The 16445-nt window shown below is 42.9% G+C and overlaps 1 protein-coding gene across 1 annotated transcript in view; it reads left to right on the forward strand.

Annotated features, from left to right (window-relative positions):
- The first annotated feature begins 5749 nt into the window (after window positions 1-5749).
- Window positions 5750-16445, forward strand: part of CDYL2 (chromodomain Y like 2) — a 163463-nt gene continuing 152767 nt past the window's right edge. Inside the window, exon 1 of the mRNA XM_019711013.2 lies at window positions 5750-6172. Within this exon, the coding sequence (XP_019566572.1) occupies window positions 6149-6172 (24 nt within the window). The 5' untranslated portion in view covers window positions 5750-6148. The remainder of the gene's footprint in view (window positions 6173-16445) is intronic.

A 16445-nucleotide genomic window follows, 5' to 3' on the forward strand; every position in this document is an offset into this window, starting at 1 on the left:
TCCCTACATCTAATTGGCCTTTGGTTAACTCTTTACTTACCTCTTTCCGAACTTCCTCATGCTCAGCTTCAGCCCCACTGGCTTAGTTGCTGGACCTTGAACATACCAAGTTTCTATAGCCTCAGAGCTTTGCCCTTGCTATTTTCTCTGACATTTTCTGCCCTCTGATTTAATTTGTGTTCTCTGTCACTTTGTTTAGGTTTCAACTCAGATGTCACCACTTTAGTGACATCTGGCCTAAGCACCTTATCTAAACCAGTACCGGGACCCAGCACACACCCATTTCAGTTCTTCTCTGTCTTTTTACCTAACTTCATTTTTTTGATACTTCTTATCAATACCTGAAATAATATTTTATATGTATTTTGTTTTCTTGTTTTATTCTGCCTCCTCCACTGTACTGTAAGCTACATGAAGGCAGGGCATTATTTGTTTAGTTCAGTGAGAATAATACCTAGCACGTTGTAGACACTGCATAAGTACGACTTTACTTCTATTATTATTATTATTGTAAAATCTTTTTAAATAAATGCTAAAAATAACATTAAATCATAACAAAAGTTTCTACATGGCTTGAGAACAATATTCACTTTGAAGGTTTTATTTGATTTAATGCCTTTCTATAGACATCTTGAATATTTGAAGATATTAGTGCCATATATCAAGTTTGAAACTTGATATGTGTAATAGTAGTTGTAAGAGTGATTATAACAGATACTATTATTTATCTTTTATTACTGGTAGATGCCTTGCTTGGACTGTCTTATCTAATTCTCAGAACAACTTTATGGGGTATCTAGCACCTCAATTTACAGATGTGGTGAGGTAGTTTTAAAATATGTCCACAATTTCTTTCATGGCCTTCCCTTTAAGAGGCATCAGCTGATTTTCCTCCATTTGAGTGTGGGCTAGGCTTAGTGACTTAGTTCTAAAGAATAGAGTGTGGTGGAAGTGACAGTGTTTGGCTTCCAAGATTAGATGGTCAAAGGCAATTTGGTTTCCTCCTTGCTCTCTCTCTCTCGGGTCACCCAATCTGGGTTTTAGATTTCTTGTCTTTAAAATGAGGGGTGTGGATCAGATGGCATCCCCAGTCGTTCTGTCTGACATGCTGCAAATCATCTCTGCATCAAATAGCCTCTTAGTATGGACTAGGACATCAGATTAATTAGCTGCTCTATGCTAGAAAGACCTGAAGCTTTGACAGTTTGGCTTTAATTCGTTGGATTTGGGGGACTAGATGTGAATGGCACAAAGGCAGTCAACCCCATGAAGAGGCTCACGTGGCTGAAGCTTCCTGCTAACAGCAATGTGTGGGCACCATCTTGGAGGGAGATCTTCTAATCTCAGTCCAGTCTTCAAATAACTGCAGTCAACATTTTGACTGCAATCCCATAAGAAACTGCAAGCCAGAATCACCCAGCTAAGCTGCTCCTGATTCCCAAACCCAGAGAAACTGTGAGATAAGAAATACTTTTGGTTTTAAGCCACTAAGTTTTGGGGATAATGTATTGTATAGTAAAAAGTAATAAAGATATTTGGAAATGGAAGGACAGAGAAGTTACGTCAAGAACTTCATAGCATAAAGCTAGTAATAATGATGTAAGAATTGGCCCAGGCAATCTGACTCTGGAGGCCACATGTTCAACAACCACAGTATACAGGAGGTCAAAATCATGTCTCAAGTAATTCTAGAAGGAGAATATTGCCACATTCTAATGCCACCGTCAGGGCAGAGGATACAATCTTTTCTTGGATATGGAACTGGCTCCATCGCAAGGTCATGTCCTGGGCAGCCATCGCCCTTGCTTCTAAGTTCCCTATCTGACCCAGGCTTATTCCAGGATGTAGCGGACACCTATTTTCCCAGTATCCTTTCCCCCATTTCTTTGGGCTTCTGCTCATTTACACAATTCTGGTAAAGCTGCCAATCGTTGTACTCTTCCTGTCCCATTGGTGGGAGTATGACAAGTTGGACAATCAGAGTAATATCACGGACTGACTACAGTAATTGGGTCAAAAGAAAAGCATATGATCTCCATCAGCCAAGCAGAGAGCTTCCCTGAGATTTAGAAATGTTGTATGAGGTCTCTAAGCCAGATGATGCGAGCTGCTAGGTACCATATTTTCAGCTGTATGGAGGAAGCCAATCTTCCACAGGAAGAGGCAGAAAGTGAGACAGGCCATTTTATAACCTTTGAGAACTTGAATCCAGCCAAACCTGAGAGCAATTCCATCCTTTCTAATCTATGTGAGTCAATAAATTCTGTCTTTGTTTTAAATTGGTCTGAGTTGAGTTTCTATTGTTGCCCTTGAGTTATGACTAGTATGAAGATCTGTTGCAGTTTATGGAAGATGATGGGTACCTTCCATTTACCGTGAACAACTGTGGTTTCATATCATAAGAAGAACCTGAAGCAGAACTGTCCATTAACTGGGCTGATCTTCCCACAGATGGTGAAGACCCTTCCCTTCATCCTTCAGGAAGCATCTGGCTTTTCTGGAAGCCAGCAATGGTCCGGAGTAAGCTCATAAATAGTGTTATGATGAATGGGTAGTTCAGTCACTTAGTTTAAAACCTTAGTCATCACTGTATCCTTTCTTTCCTTAGTTGCTAACCCCTTCCCCCAATTCTCAACACACACACACACACACACACACACACACACACACACACACACACATCCTGTTAGTCATCAGGTCCTGTTGATTTGGATCATTTGAATCAAATGCTTTATGGAAGTAGGTGGAGTAACCATAATGAAAGTTGATGGCCGGCGGGTTCTTCCTTCTGAACATCTTGCAAATCCAGTTTTTCTTCTTCATTTCTACTGCCACTAACGTGGACCACTGCAATTGGTTTCCCTGCCTCTAACCTCACCTTCAGCAATCCATTTCTCATATTTCTAATAGAATTTTTTTTTCTAACACAGACTTTTGATTGTCACATGCTTTTGATGGATTCACAAGTCTTCACCAGTTTTCCACTGCTGACGTGCTAAATTGTAAACTTCATAGCTTGGTGTTTAAGACTTTTCAGTGGCTATCTACTGTCCTGTGACTTCCACAAATCAATCTTCTAGTCTCCTTACACCCCTCCCACTGCAGCACTACCTATCATCTCCCCTCACCTCTTTCCTCAAATTAAAACACTGTCCCTCTTTTTCTATTAGTCTTCAAGATCCATTTCAATCCCACTTCCTCCATAAAATACTTCCTGACCATGCCAATCCACAGTGAATATCCCCTCCTGTGAACTCTGTAAACAATTGTTGTCTAGACTAGGGTTTTTCAAACTGTGCTTACATTCCCAGGGAGTATTTGGCCAGCACAAGTCAAGCTTTTGGTGTTTTTGTAAAGCTACTGATTATATATTCAAATTTGGCTGAGCATATTATTTCCAAACCCAGTTTCTTTCTTGTCTTCTACTTCCAAATTACATCCTCATGCTATGGTGGTGCATTTATTCTCAAGTACAAATTAAGGCTCATTAAAATTTGTTTTGTGATGTACAGATAGAGAATTGCTTATTATTAATGTTATTATTTAAAACGATGACTATTGGGAAAATAGTATGAAAAGAGAACTGCTATAACAATTTCCACAGCTTCTAAACCAAATACACTTTGTTATTTATTTCCCACACCCTTACCCTTTTTCACCCCCATCTCCCCATTTTAATATGGGATTTTTAACTAGAAATTGGTGTCAAATTTGTTGTGTTGGAATAGTCTGACAAACATTCATTATGTACCTGCTTTCTGGAAGGAATAGTGATACAAAGATCAACAATCCCCTGCCAGAGCAATAGATTTCCAGATGGATTCAATGTGTAAGGACATTCTAGGTAGAGGGAACAGCATATGCAAACTCATGTGTCCTCGAATGAGCCAGATATGAAAACTTTGTGGTCTAGATTCTGTGGAATTTTTTTAAATTGAAAAAATTTGGTGACTTATAAAAGTTTGACATCCTCTAGATTAAACCCTTTGTCATACATTCTCTTTTGCCAGCTTGCTTTCCATAAGGGCAGTTCAGGGTCTAGATTCAGACACAAATAACTGCTGGTTTAGGTCACTTCATATATATGAGGTGTGATTTAAAAAAGAGTGGTGAATGCTGCTGCCCAGTGCTAGCCAATGGCAAGGAAGAGATCTTCAGTGCAGGAAGCAGCGCGTCGAAACTTAGTAACAGAATGTGACAAGTTTCAACTTGTTTGGTGCAGTCATTTGGGTGTGAGCTATGGTTGGGAGAAGGGATGTTTTAAGGTGTGCCGTCAATCATCCTCCATCATGATAACGCTCCGTTTCACACATCGCTTCTGGTACAGCAATTTCTGTCAAATAAAAATATTACGGTGTGTCCTCATCCACCTTATTCACTGGATCTGGCACCGTGCGACTTCTGGCTCTTCCCCAAAGTCAAAATGACCATGAAAGGTAAACGTTTTGAATCAATTCAGGACATTGAGGCAGCCACGACAGTGCAATTGAAGACACTCAGGAAAGAGGACTTCCAGAACTGCTTCAGAAAGGGCAAGAACAATGGGATGCATGTGTTTGAAGCGAGGGAGAATATTTTGAGGGGGATTAATGGCAGCATGTCTTTGACTGTAATAATTTTTTTATTCAAACAATCACTGTATGTTTTGATCACACCTCGTACATAGGTCCTCACGCCATCTTAGCTGTTTATCACCACCTCCAATTTAGAGATGAGGAAAGCAAGGCTCAGATGGGTAAAATGACTTGTCCAAAGTGTTACAAATAGGAAATGGGGGAATGATGTGTATTACATCCATATCACATCTGGAGAAAGTAACCAGCTAGGCATTTTTTGGGCTGGGATGAGGAAGACCTTTTTTCTACTTCCGAACAGCTTGCCTTCCTGGGTCCTGAGTTAACTATATCTTTTACAGAGTGAAGCATTTAAAGAGAAGGGTGACCATTTATACATGGTGTTAGTATGAAGAGGTGACTTAAGGAGTTTGGATTTTAGGGCGTTTCTCCAGTCCCTCCAGCTCTGGAGCTGGCACATAGTAGGAATTATTTTTTGTTGAAAGACTGAATTCTCCTCATGTGCCTGTGGCTTGTCTCCTCTTGGATTCAAAGTCCCTTATGGGCAGAGTCCCTGTTGTGTCTTTCCAGGAACACTGTGCAGTTGTTGAATAATGGGTGAGTGAATGAATTTTGGGGTGCGATGGTTGTTGAGGGAAGGCCAAGCCTGGCTCTAAAGACTGTCCTTATGGGGTGCTGTCCTGGCTCTCTCAGGCTTCTCTGGATGGGCTATTTCTTTCCTTTTCCTTGTGGCTTCCACATCTTACAAACCAGCCTGGAGGGAGGGGTTATACAACCAGGGAGGAGCCCTGCCACCCCCAGGGGCCAGGTCTCTAAGGGCGGCGCCCTTCCCAACCTGGCGTGAGGGGAAGAGGTGAAGACCCCAGGTCAGCCTAGCCCAGCTGGCGCTCCTGCCCTGTGACCTGCCACCGTACCCTTCTACCTGTCTCCCCGGCCGCCCCTTCGCAGCCTGCGGCCGGGTGCGCCGGGCGGGCACCTGGCCCGCCACCCCCGGGGGCCCCGCCGGCCGCCTCCAGAGCCGGCCCCGGGGTGGCAGGGCGGGCCTGAGAGCTCCCCTACTCTGGGACCGGTCCCCCGGGGCGCGGCCGGGCAATCGCCCCCGCCCCCCCGCCCCGGGGGCCGGGCCGGGCTCCCGGGGGGCGGGGACTCGCCCAGTGGCAGCAGCGTCCGGGCCGGCGGCGGGCGCGGGGCGGCTTCCTGCAGGCGGCGCCGGGGCGAGCCGTTGCCCGCTGCAGCCACCGCCGCCGGGTCGCCGGGTCGCGGGGGCCGTGGCGCTCGGGCCGCGTCGGTGCCATCCGGGCGCGCTGCGCGGCCGTCGCTACTGCCCGCGCTCGTGCCGCCGCCGCCGCCGCTGCCGGTTACGCCAGCCCCGCCGCCGCCCGCTCTGATTCTGCGCATAGGCAGCCCCCAAGCCTGTCATTCTGCAAAAACACAGTTTACTCAACACACCACACACACACTCACACACACACGCGCGCACACACACACGCGCACCCTGGCCCCCTCGCGCACACGCACGGAGGGCGCGAGCGAGCAGACGCGCACACCCGGCGAGCCAAGTTCCGCAGCCTGGCATGGCTTCTGGGGACCTTTACGAGGTACGGGGACGCTGGGGCTCGGGCCGGCCCCAGCCCGCGGGCGGCGGGCGGCGGGCGGCGGGGACCGGGCCGGGGCCGGGGCCGGGCGCGAGCCGGAGTTGCCGAGCCCGTGGCGGCGGCGGCAGCGGCGGCGGCCAGAGGGCGGCGGGGGCCGGGCGCGCCTCCCTCCCGCCCGCCCTCCCGCGGCGCCCGCGCCCGCTCCCTCTTTCTCTTTCTCTCGCACACACACTCTCTTACTCCATCTACTTTGCGGCCTTGGAGGGGAAGGAGGAAGCCGGGCGGAGCCGGGGCGGGGGAGGTAGCGGTCCCGGGGAGGTGTTTGTCGCCCGACGAGCCGCCTGAGTGCAGAAAGTACAGGTAAAAGTCGGCGCCGGACGTGCCGGGAATGCGGGGGGCCGCGTGGCGGCCGGCGGGGGTGCGGGGCAGGGGTTGCGCGGCCCGGGTTGGGCCAGGGGCGCGGGAGAGGAGGGGGGCGGGAGATGGGAACGGAGCCCAGTCCGGGCGAGGCGGGGTCTTGGGGGCGCTGCGAAGGGGGCGACAGGGTAGGGATTCGGGAGACGTCCGTCAAACCGCTCCCCGGGGCCACCAGGCCACCGCCCCCCTCCCCCCACCTGCTGCCCCCGTCACCGGCTCGGAAGCCCTCCAGGCCGGGGCGTGGGGGCGGTCCTTGCGGGTGTAGTGCTCACTGCGGACGAAAGGGGGCGCTGCAGAGGGTCCCCGGTGGAAGGAAGAGAACATGGAAGTCGGAGGTGGGTGGTAACACGTTCCTAGAGGACTTGGGAGGTGAGCCCTGCTCCTAACACGCTGTCATCCTTAGTGGATACCTGTCTCCAGGTCCACACAGGTGTGGTCCGCATCGGATACTTTGAAAGTGTCTCAAAAGTGGTCAAGGAAGACATTAGTTTGGCATCTTGGAAACAATGGAGAAATAGCCGTGGCCTCTGAGGAGCTAGGTTTTTGATAGCTCTGGACACAATTGTTTCTGCGTTTGGATTCCCCACAAGTGGACGAAACAAGGAACAACCCTCACTCCCTGGGGAGAACACCTCCACAGAGGTTCAGGATGAGGAAGCGAAGAGACCAGATACCTTCAACTAGAAGGCCTGCTGATCCTCCAAGAAACCGGCGTCACTGATCAGCCTGGACCTGGACTCCCTGAACAGAAATCCGTTAACACCAGCCCTGGTTCTCAAGGCTTTGGGCAAAATTCAGATGAGCACCCAAAGGGTGGATTGAATTAACCTTCTGGGTAGGAGACTGCAGTGGTGATTCACCCCCAAGAAACTTGTAGGGGTGACTCACCCACGATGAAGTTTTCCTTTGGTCCCTCTGGGCAGCTGAAGCTTTTTCAGATGGTGGATTTGCTGCTTGTTGTGAGAGAAGAATGGAGAACACGCAAGTTAGCATCTCAGCTTCCTGTGTAACCATAGTTTTTTAGATGATTCTGGAATTGGTGAGGCCCAGTCATGGTCCACTAGCCAGTGAGCTCAGGTGGCATGATGTGTGATCTTAGCACTCCTTGAAAGAATGATGCAAGTTGACCTCGTCTCTACGCTACTGCCTTCCTCTTCCCTATGCTTTTCCCTAAGATGAAGTTAGGTAGAAACCCGGTGAAGAACTCTGGCAGATTGTGGCCAATGGGTCACCCAAGAAACACGTTGGTCTGTTTCAAGATGGCGGAGCAATTTCTTTAAAAGTTGAAGCACAGTAAAATGGGAGGTTTGGTTGAGCTTTCCCAAGTATAACTAGCGCTATTAAGGCATTGGCCAAACATAGATGTTGTTCAGGGTCAAAGCTCATCTCTGTGGGAGCATGGATTATTCTACTCATTGATACTTAGTCAGAGCTGCTGACTTTGCCTGGGTGAAAAGTTGCATCGTGAAGGTGTTAAGAGGACATATTAGGGGCTGTCGGTATTTTTCCATTTAAAGTTTGGAACTTATGAACCTTCAGGGGATAATTTCTTGTTTAATGTTCATCTGAAACTGCCCTTCTTAACATTGGTAATTATAGTTGCCAGATGAGTCTGTTAAGAGGGGAGTCTTCACACCAGCCTTGGAACTACCTTAGCACCTCAAGAGTTCTCATTGAAGTTCAATAAGCAGGACAATAATACTAATTACTTCTGTGATAGTAGGTAATTGTACTAGATGTAATATAATTTTCCCATGGCTGATTATTTGCATAGTCATTACTTAAAGGGCTAAATTGCATTATGAGAATATAACCAATGTCAACATTTTTATAGCCTGTGTCTACAGTGTATAATATATACTGAAGAATTTAAATTGTCCAAATTTAGCTTTAAAAACAATTAAGTGCTAATTGTACATTAGCATATATAGCTCTAACTAAAATGATTGTGTGTGTAAAAAAAATAGGATGTTGATTTAAGGACAATTCTTAGACTATCCAGTACATCGATTGACCTTGAAAGAAAAAAACACTGATCTAATTCTCAATAGTGGTATTACATTAATTAAATATTATATTTGAGTGTATATAAAATGACTTCTTGTAACCTCTAACCAAGAAATCACATTCTGAGTGGGCGAAGAACATTTGTAATTGATATGTGTGTTTATTGACATTACTTGACCCTTTCTGGTGAAGATGTGATTTGGATTATAGAGATTCTTCCTCTTCTCTTTGGTACTTCAGACAATTAAGTTGTAAAGAGTAAACCTTCCCCAAATAATAGTTTTTAGAAATAGGTGTGATTATAATGATGCCAGAAAATGAAAACTTGTTTGTGTAATGGCACTCTTCAATCATAATGAAGAAATATAGAATCAAGCTCAGTTTCCAAAATATTGGATCTTGACAGGTTGTTCTGCCTTTTTCTTCTATAGTAGAGTTCTTGTCGTTTGGTATATTGCAGCCATCACCTGTAGGAAAGTGATCTTAAATATTGGTTGGTCTGTCTGGATACAAAATGAAATTCCTTATTCAAATGCTCTTGTCTACATTCTGCTAAACATTAGGGTCATAAAGTGGCAGTTTGTGAGCCAGATCTAGGCTATCTATGTATTTTGCCTTACCTTGAAGGTAGATAAGAAAAATGGGTTTGAGTACCTTTAGATGGAGCATTTGACCTCTAGTTTGTCATTGTCCCGGTGCTTCACGTTACCATGTACCCATTCTGCTTCCCTCTGATATTGCTTATCTGGCTTCAGTAGGCATTAGAGTTTGCAACCCCAGGATTCTAATCAATCATTTGCTAAGATGTTTGGGTATCAGGAAGACATAATCAGGGGAATAAGGAGCCCTGTTCTCTTGTCTTATTCATCTCTGTATCCCTAGCTTCTTGCACATCAAGTACTTGTTGACTGAATCTGTGAACAGAAGATTGAGTTAAGTATATATAAAGCACATCGGGTGACCTTTGTTATCTTTGTATTGTTACCCTAGGTTCTCTTTTCTTTCCTGGCTCATGGTCTTTTGGTGGTGCTAACACCGTGTGTAGGGGTGGCTCTTAGTTCCCTTCCATAGGAAGTGAGTGAGTCCAGAGAACCACACTGTTATTCATCAAAAGGACTGAACGCATTTAAGCTTCAACCATGTGGCTTTCCCTGAGGCTGTTGGGTGCTTTTTTAATCCTACTCTCTTGTGGTTAGCTGACATTGTGGAGGTCTCTATTTCATTGGCAAAAATGTTTAAAGAGAATGCTATATGGCTATAGAGAAAATCAGCAGTGGCCAAGTTGACATTTATTGAGATGGACTTGACAGTGATAGTTCCTTGTGTGTTTGTTGACATTCAGTTTATTTATACTTGCTAAATTCTATCTCAAAAGGATGAAATGTGCCATATGTCTTTTTCTGGGAGTGATGCATGCATCCATAGCTACTTAATATATATGCGTGTGTGCAATTATGTGTATGTGTGTCTATGTGTGTGTGTATATAATATATATATGAAAATACTGCTTTCATTTCATTCCATATAAAACAAATAACAATGATGATAGGATAATTTTAGTTTTGTTGAAAGAAATGTACTTTGGTTAAAAATTGACCCTGTTCTTGTGATGAACACAGGCATTTCCATAATAGCACTACACATGTACCTTGTGTTCCGCAAAATCACACACTAAAACCTAAAATGGCTTATGCAGAAAACAGGATTGAGACAGACTGCTGAAAACATACGGAATTTTGTAACCAGAATCGAAAACAAAAACAAATTAATAAAAATAGTTTGGTTAAATCTCCACCTGGTTAGTGTTTGCCCCTAATAGGTCAGTCCATTTTTACAGCTTCAAATTGGGCTTGTACTTCCTTCTTCTCTCTGTAGATCGCAGATGACATTTCTTTCTAATAGAGAACCATCATCAAAATTAATTCTGGTCCAAGGCATAGCCCTCTTCATGCATCTGTATAGGGAGAAATATTTTCGTAGCTTCTTCTTAAAAAAATTTATTTTTCAATTACAGTTGACATATAATATTATATTCATTCCAGGTGTACAACATAGTCATTAGACATTCATATACTTTACAAAGTGATCACCCATAATATTGTTTTCATAGGTTGTTTATCTGTAACTTGCAGCTTTGCCAGGCAGGTTAACAGTGGAAAGCATAGTGGTTCTTAAAGCCACGATCAGCCACTACTCACGTTACAAGAAGGCACTTGAGTGCATTTCCAGCTTTGTTCTAAGGTCTTCATACATCGTTAAGTCTTTTTCTTTCCTTGTTAGAGCGCTTTCCTATGATTCTTTAAAATGTCAACAAACTGGAAAAAATCACATAAGAATCAACACAAGTTACTTGTTATACTGACATCATTCCCCTATTTACCAATCATATCTGGGTAATTCCTGTCAAAAGAAACACATGTTGTAGCGGAACAGATGGGTCAGTGATGTAACTGCTTGAATCTCTGTACCGGTTTCTGAAGAGGCAAACATCTCCAAAGAAAATATATCGATTAAGTTGAATCGATTCCTTGGTACCTAGTAGGCACCTGATGAAAATTGAATGGATGTATGATTCTCCCATCTTTTGAAAGTTATTTTCAATTATTTATTCTGGGTAGACATTAGCTTATTTCCACGTAGACTTTTATGTCAAGTCATTCCTCATTGCATGAGATCATTCCTTCAGAGGCTTAAACTGTCCTTGAAAGGAGTTTGAATAGCTCCTTGCAGCCTGACCAACTGCTAAGGAATAGTTCAGGTGTTGTAATTATCAAAGATCTTAAGTATTGGAGACATACATTGAGATTCCAAAGATATGCATCGTTCTGCATCTCTTGGATGGTGAAGAAAAGTGTAGATGTGGCTGAATTCATAGCACAGTCATCATTCATTTCACATTAATAGAACACCAAATAGATGCCAAGCACTAGAGAAATTGTGACATGGTGCTCTCAATGAGCATATGGTCTAGACAGAGATATAGTTAAGAAAACAGGCAGTTTATGAATACAGTGCAGTGGGAAAAGTCTCAGTATAAGGGATGATAGAGATTTCTGGAATGGGGGGATCCAGTCTTCGGGGAATGAGAGAAGGCTTCGTTGAAGAGGTGCTGGCTATTGAGGAGTTTAAATTAGGAAATGAACATAAGATTTGCAAGACTTACTGAGAATATTTATTATATTTTATGTTTTTGAAAGCAATGTAGTGTTACATCTTTAAAAAAATAGAAAGCATAAAGAAAAAAATGAAAATTGTAAAACCTGAGATAATTATTGTTATGCATTAAGTACATACTTGATGTAAATAAATACTAATGTGATATCTGAATTAATTAAAATGTTAGCTTTTTTGGTATCATAGAAAGGTAAGAGTGAAATTGTTTCCTACAGATATTTATGTAATTTGAAAAACCAATTTGGAATGTAGGGAACATACTGTTGTATAACCCATTTTTCCATAAGTAAATAAATAAAGTGAACATTTTCTTATATCCTAAAATATTATTCTATACCATGATTTTTGATGCCAGATTAATTCTCACTTGAATAGATGCACTATGTTGTCTATAATTCCCTATTGTTGGACATCCTAGATTGTTTCCATTTGTAAATCATTATGACTATTGCTGTTACTAACTTCCGTGAACATAATTATTTGTATGAATATCTTATTCTTTTCTTCAGGATAAATTCTGAGAAGTGTAACTACTAGCTTGAATAATGTGAACATTTTTAATACTATATTGATGCACAATCTCAGATTGCCCTTCACAAATGGACAGTGGATTAGATTGGAGGAAGACGGGAAGCAGGCTGACAAGTTACTATGCTTTTTTCAGTAATTGAACCAAGCAATGGTGGTGGCTTGAACTAAAGGAGTGATAGTGGAGATGGAGAGACATAGGTGAAATTGAAAGATCTAAAAAGAATGAACACAATTTGGTATATCAGTCAGTATTATGTTTGGCTCTATATAATAGAAAATATACTTATTTTCTTAACTGTCCCATTTTAAGGTTATTTTCTAACATGAAATGAGTTTGGAGTTAAGCAGTCCAAGGGTAGTATGATGCACTGTGAAGTTCTCGGAGTACCAGGCTCCTTCTATCTTTTTCATCTTCAGCTGTGGCTTCTGTTCTCAAAGTCACTGTTTGGTCCAAGGTGGCCATGGAGCCCTAAGCATTTTTTTTTTTTGTAAGACGAAGGAAGAAATAGGAAGGAGGGAAGAGCAAAAGTTGAGTCATCCTCTTTAAATAGCTGTTTGGAATTTTGCTTTTAGCTCATTGTCCTGAACATAATATCATGGTCATACCTAGCTGCAAAGGAGGCTGGAAAATGTGGTGCACTCTCCCCTTTCCTCTTCAAATAAAACCTGATTGACAGTATGTCGGGATTGAGGGAAAAGCAGGAGTTGAGGGATAACTTCTTGGTTTCTGTTTTAGTCCATTAGGTGTATGGTGGGACCGGTCATGGAGATAGAGAACCCAGGAAGAAGCATTGATTGATGGTGGTAGGGGCAGTGGAAAGGACAATGAGTTCAGTGTGTTTGTGGGACATCCAGGTATAGATGTCCATAGTGGTAGGTCATGTGAGCTCAAAAGCAGTATTTGGCATGGAGATAGAGATTGGGACTCTTATTCATGTATAGATTATAATTAAAGCCAAAGGACAGTGTGTAAACATGAGGAGGGTTCAATGACAGAGTACTGGAGAAAATGGACATTTAAGGGATAGAAGAGGAGAAAGATCAGATTTACAAGGACTAGCAAGAGAAATAGAAGGAAAAACGAAGCTTTGCTGTTATGGAAGGCAGTGGGAAATTGTATTTCAAGAAAGAAGGTATGGTCAAATAACCAGTGTCCTTTGGATTTCATAACCAGTAAGGCATTGGTAACCTGGGGGAGCATCTATTCCATAGAGTGTGTTGGTGGGTGGGGGAGGGCTTGATTGCAGTGTGATGATGAGTAGAGGATGTGGGACTGTGGATGTAGAGACTTCTTACCTGGGTGACACTTAAGAATCTTGGGTGTGATAGCGAAGAAAGAGTGAATGGGATAGCCAGGGGTGGGGTGGGAAAATGGATCAGCCATCTCCATTCCCCTTGTTCTATATATGCTCTGCTACTTTGGATGATTTGGATAATAAAATATTATGGTATAGACTTTGGGTTATTGGACCTACATTCTTAGAAGTGATTTTCCATAAACCCTACAAATTCCTCTCTTGCTGACCTATGACAGTGGGGTCCAGTGTCTTCAGTGCTTTTTGCTGGAGAAAAAAGTAGAACATGTATATTGTACTCATATATAGAACCTTTCTAAATAAAATTTGTTCACGGACAAGATCTTGAGGACAAGGAGATAAACTTCTTCATTAAGGTTTTGCCACACCAGCATTCCTCTGGGAGGAGAAGAAGGATGAACAGAATACTAGTGTTACTGATAAATGAAAATGATGGTTATTTTTATGTGTGAACTTGGCTGGCTCCAGTCCCAGGCTATTCAATCAAACACTAAGTTGTTGTTGTAAAGGTATTGTGCCATTTTTGACAACATGGATGGATCTTGAGATTATCATGCTAAGCAAAATTAGTCATACAGAAAAAGTCGAGAACCATATGACTTCATTCATATGTAGGATATAAAACTGAAAGCAACAAAGAAACAGGACAAACAAACAAGCAAAAACTCATAGACACAGACAACAGTTTAGTGGTTACTGGAGGATAAGTAAGGAAGGAGGGAGGTGGAAGAGGGTAAAGGAGGTTAAGTATATAGTAATGGAAGGAAACTTGACTTTGGATGGTGAACGCACGATGCAATATACAGGTAGTGTATTATAGAATTGTATACTTGAAACCTATATAATTTTATTAATCAACATCACCCCCAATAAATTTAATAAAAAAATAAAGGTATTGTGTAGATGTGATTAAAGTCCATAATCAGTTGACTTTAAGTGAAGGAGATTATCCAAGATAATCTTGGTGGGCCTGATTCAAACAATGGAAAGGCCTTAAGAATAGAACTGAGGCTTCCCTGAAGAAGAAATTCCATCTGTGGACAGCAACTTCAGCTTGGAAGAGTTCCAGCTTGCCCTTCCTAATGGCCTGCCCTATGAACTTCGGACTTGCCTAGCCAACCCCACAACCATGTAAGCCAATTCCTTGAAATAAATCACTCAGTGTATATATTCTAGTGGTTCTGTGTCTGTGGATGAATGCTGATTGAAACAGGGTTCTCGTCCACACCACCATTTGGTAACACTGTGTGGCCAGACAATTCTTTTAATTCTTTTGGACCTTCCTGGCCAATGTTGTAAAATAAGATCTCTTCTATTTTGGAAAACTCTCTTTGTGATTGAGTCTGTTACTTCTTCAGTAAACACCTTACTTAGTAGCTGTCATCATCATGTTTGTATGTATGTGTGAACAAGGGCAAGCCTAGAGCTCCAACAACCTTGCCACAGCTTGGTGTCACACTGGAGTTGTTTTACTGAAGCCAAGCTGCAGATGGCAAGCACAGGTGGTGCTGGACCTCTAGGGCAGGCCTCTCCTGGGTCCCAAATTCACCCTTGCCTTCTGTCAGTTTTCGGCTCTGGTAGTTGACTGAATGACGAAGAGTAGCTCCTCTCGGTCCTGATCCATTCCTTCTCGTTTCTTCTTTCAGCTCATTTGTCTTCTTTTAACATTTCCCAGGTAGCCTTAGCCAGTGGATAGAAGCTTCTGCTTCCAAAGGTCACATCACTCCAGTGAAAGGCCCACTAGTTAACCAGGCCTTGTAAAGTGATAGGTGCCTGAGAAGCCTTGGAGGACCATTAGTTTGTCATTGTATGCCCTGCTCTCTCTTATTATTAAGGGCACTGCTCCCAATTATTCTGTCTTGACTCAGGTCACCCCATCTCTTCCAGAATCCCCCAGGGTTGACCCATCACATCGCTTTATAAATGACTTAGAGAAATATCAGCATGGAGACTTTAGAGACACATCTGTGGGACTGGGGCTCTGGGCCACACCCTTCCACGCCAAGAATTCCCCTACCAAGGGTCACCACCCTATTCTTAGACTCTTGATGAGGGAATTTTCCTCTTTGATTTTCATTTCTTTGTCTTCTAGTCCAGCATTTTAAAAATTACGTCTCAAGGGGTCTTACTAACAATTCATGGATCTTATACAAATGCTGGATTTGATTTTATTTTAAAATAGTAATTTGTTCAATAATCCATCAATCAAATATTTATTGTAGTCAACTCTGTGCCTTGAACTATGCTCAGTGCCGGGGCTGCAGTTATAAATGTATTTTAAACTGTCGTTCAGAATGTGATAGTTAAAAAACCTCACACCTACCTATGGTTATATATCATATTTTAAACACATTGGAGTGTTAAGTATGTTAAAATGGGCAGTCCATGTCAACCCTTTTTTTGTGAGCAGATCCCAGAATGCAGCTTTTCCTGCCATCTCAAGACATATATTTGAACTTCTGGCATATGCATTGTTTTAGCAGTGTTGTAGTTCTGCACTGTTCTTAAAAAAATCAGGCCTATTCATATCTCTTCACGTAAAAGTGTACAGGCAAACACGCTTTATAGCACAGTGCACCCCACTCTAATTAAATACCACTCAAAGTTCAGGTGATAGTGGTTGGTGAATGTTCTAGACATGGTATAATAATCAGTATGTGATAACTGAATAACACTTTGTCTCCTCATATGGTATTAAAGGTAGTGTTGGGGTGTATTGAGAATTCTAGGTCCTTCTGCGCTCTGACTTAAATTTGAGAGAAGGAATGTGAGACTTGTTACAGACATTTCCTTCATCTCTTCTTTCAGGCTTCAGGGTCAGTTAGATTGAT

The sequence above is a fragment of the Rhinolophus sinicus genome, linkage group LG11, assembly GCF_036562045.2.
Source record: "Rhinolophus sinicus isolate RSC01 linkage group LG11, ASM3656204v1, whole genome shotgun sequence".
In the NCBI taxonomy this organism is placed as follows: Eukaryota; Metazoa; Chordata; class Mammalia; order Chiroptera; family Rhinolophidae; genus Rhinolophus; species Rhinolophus sinicus.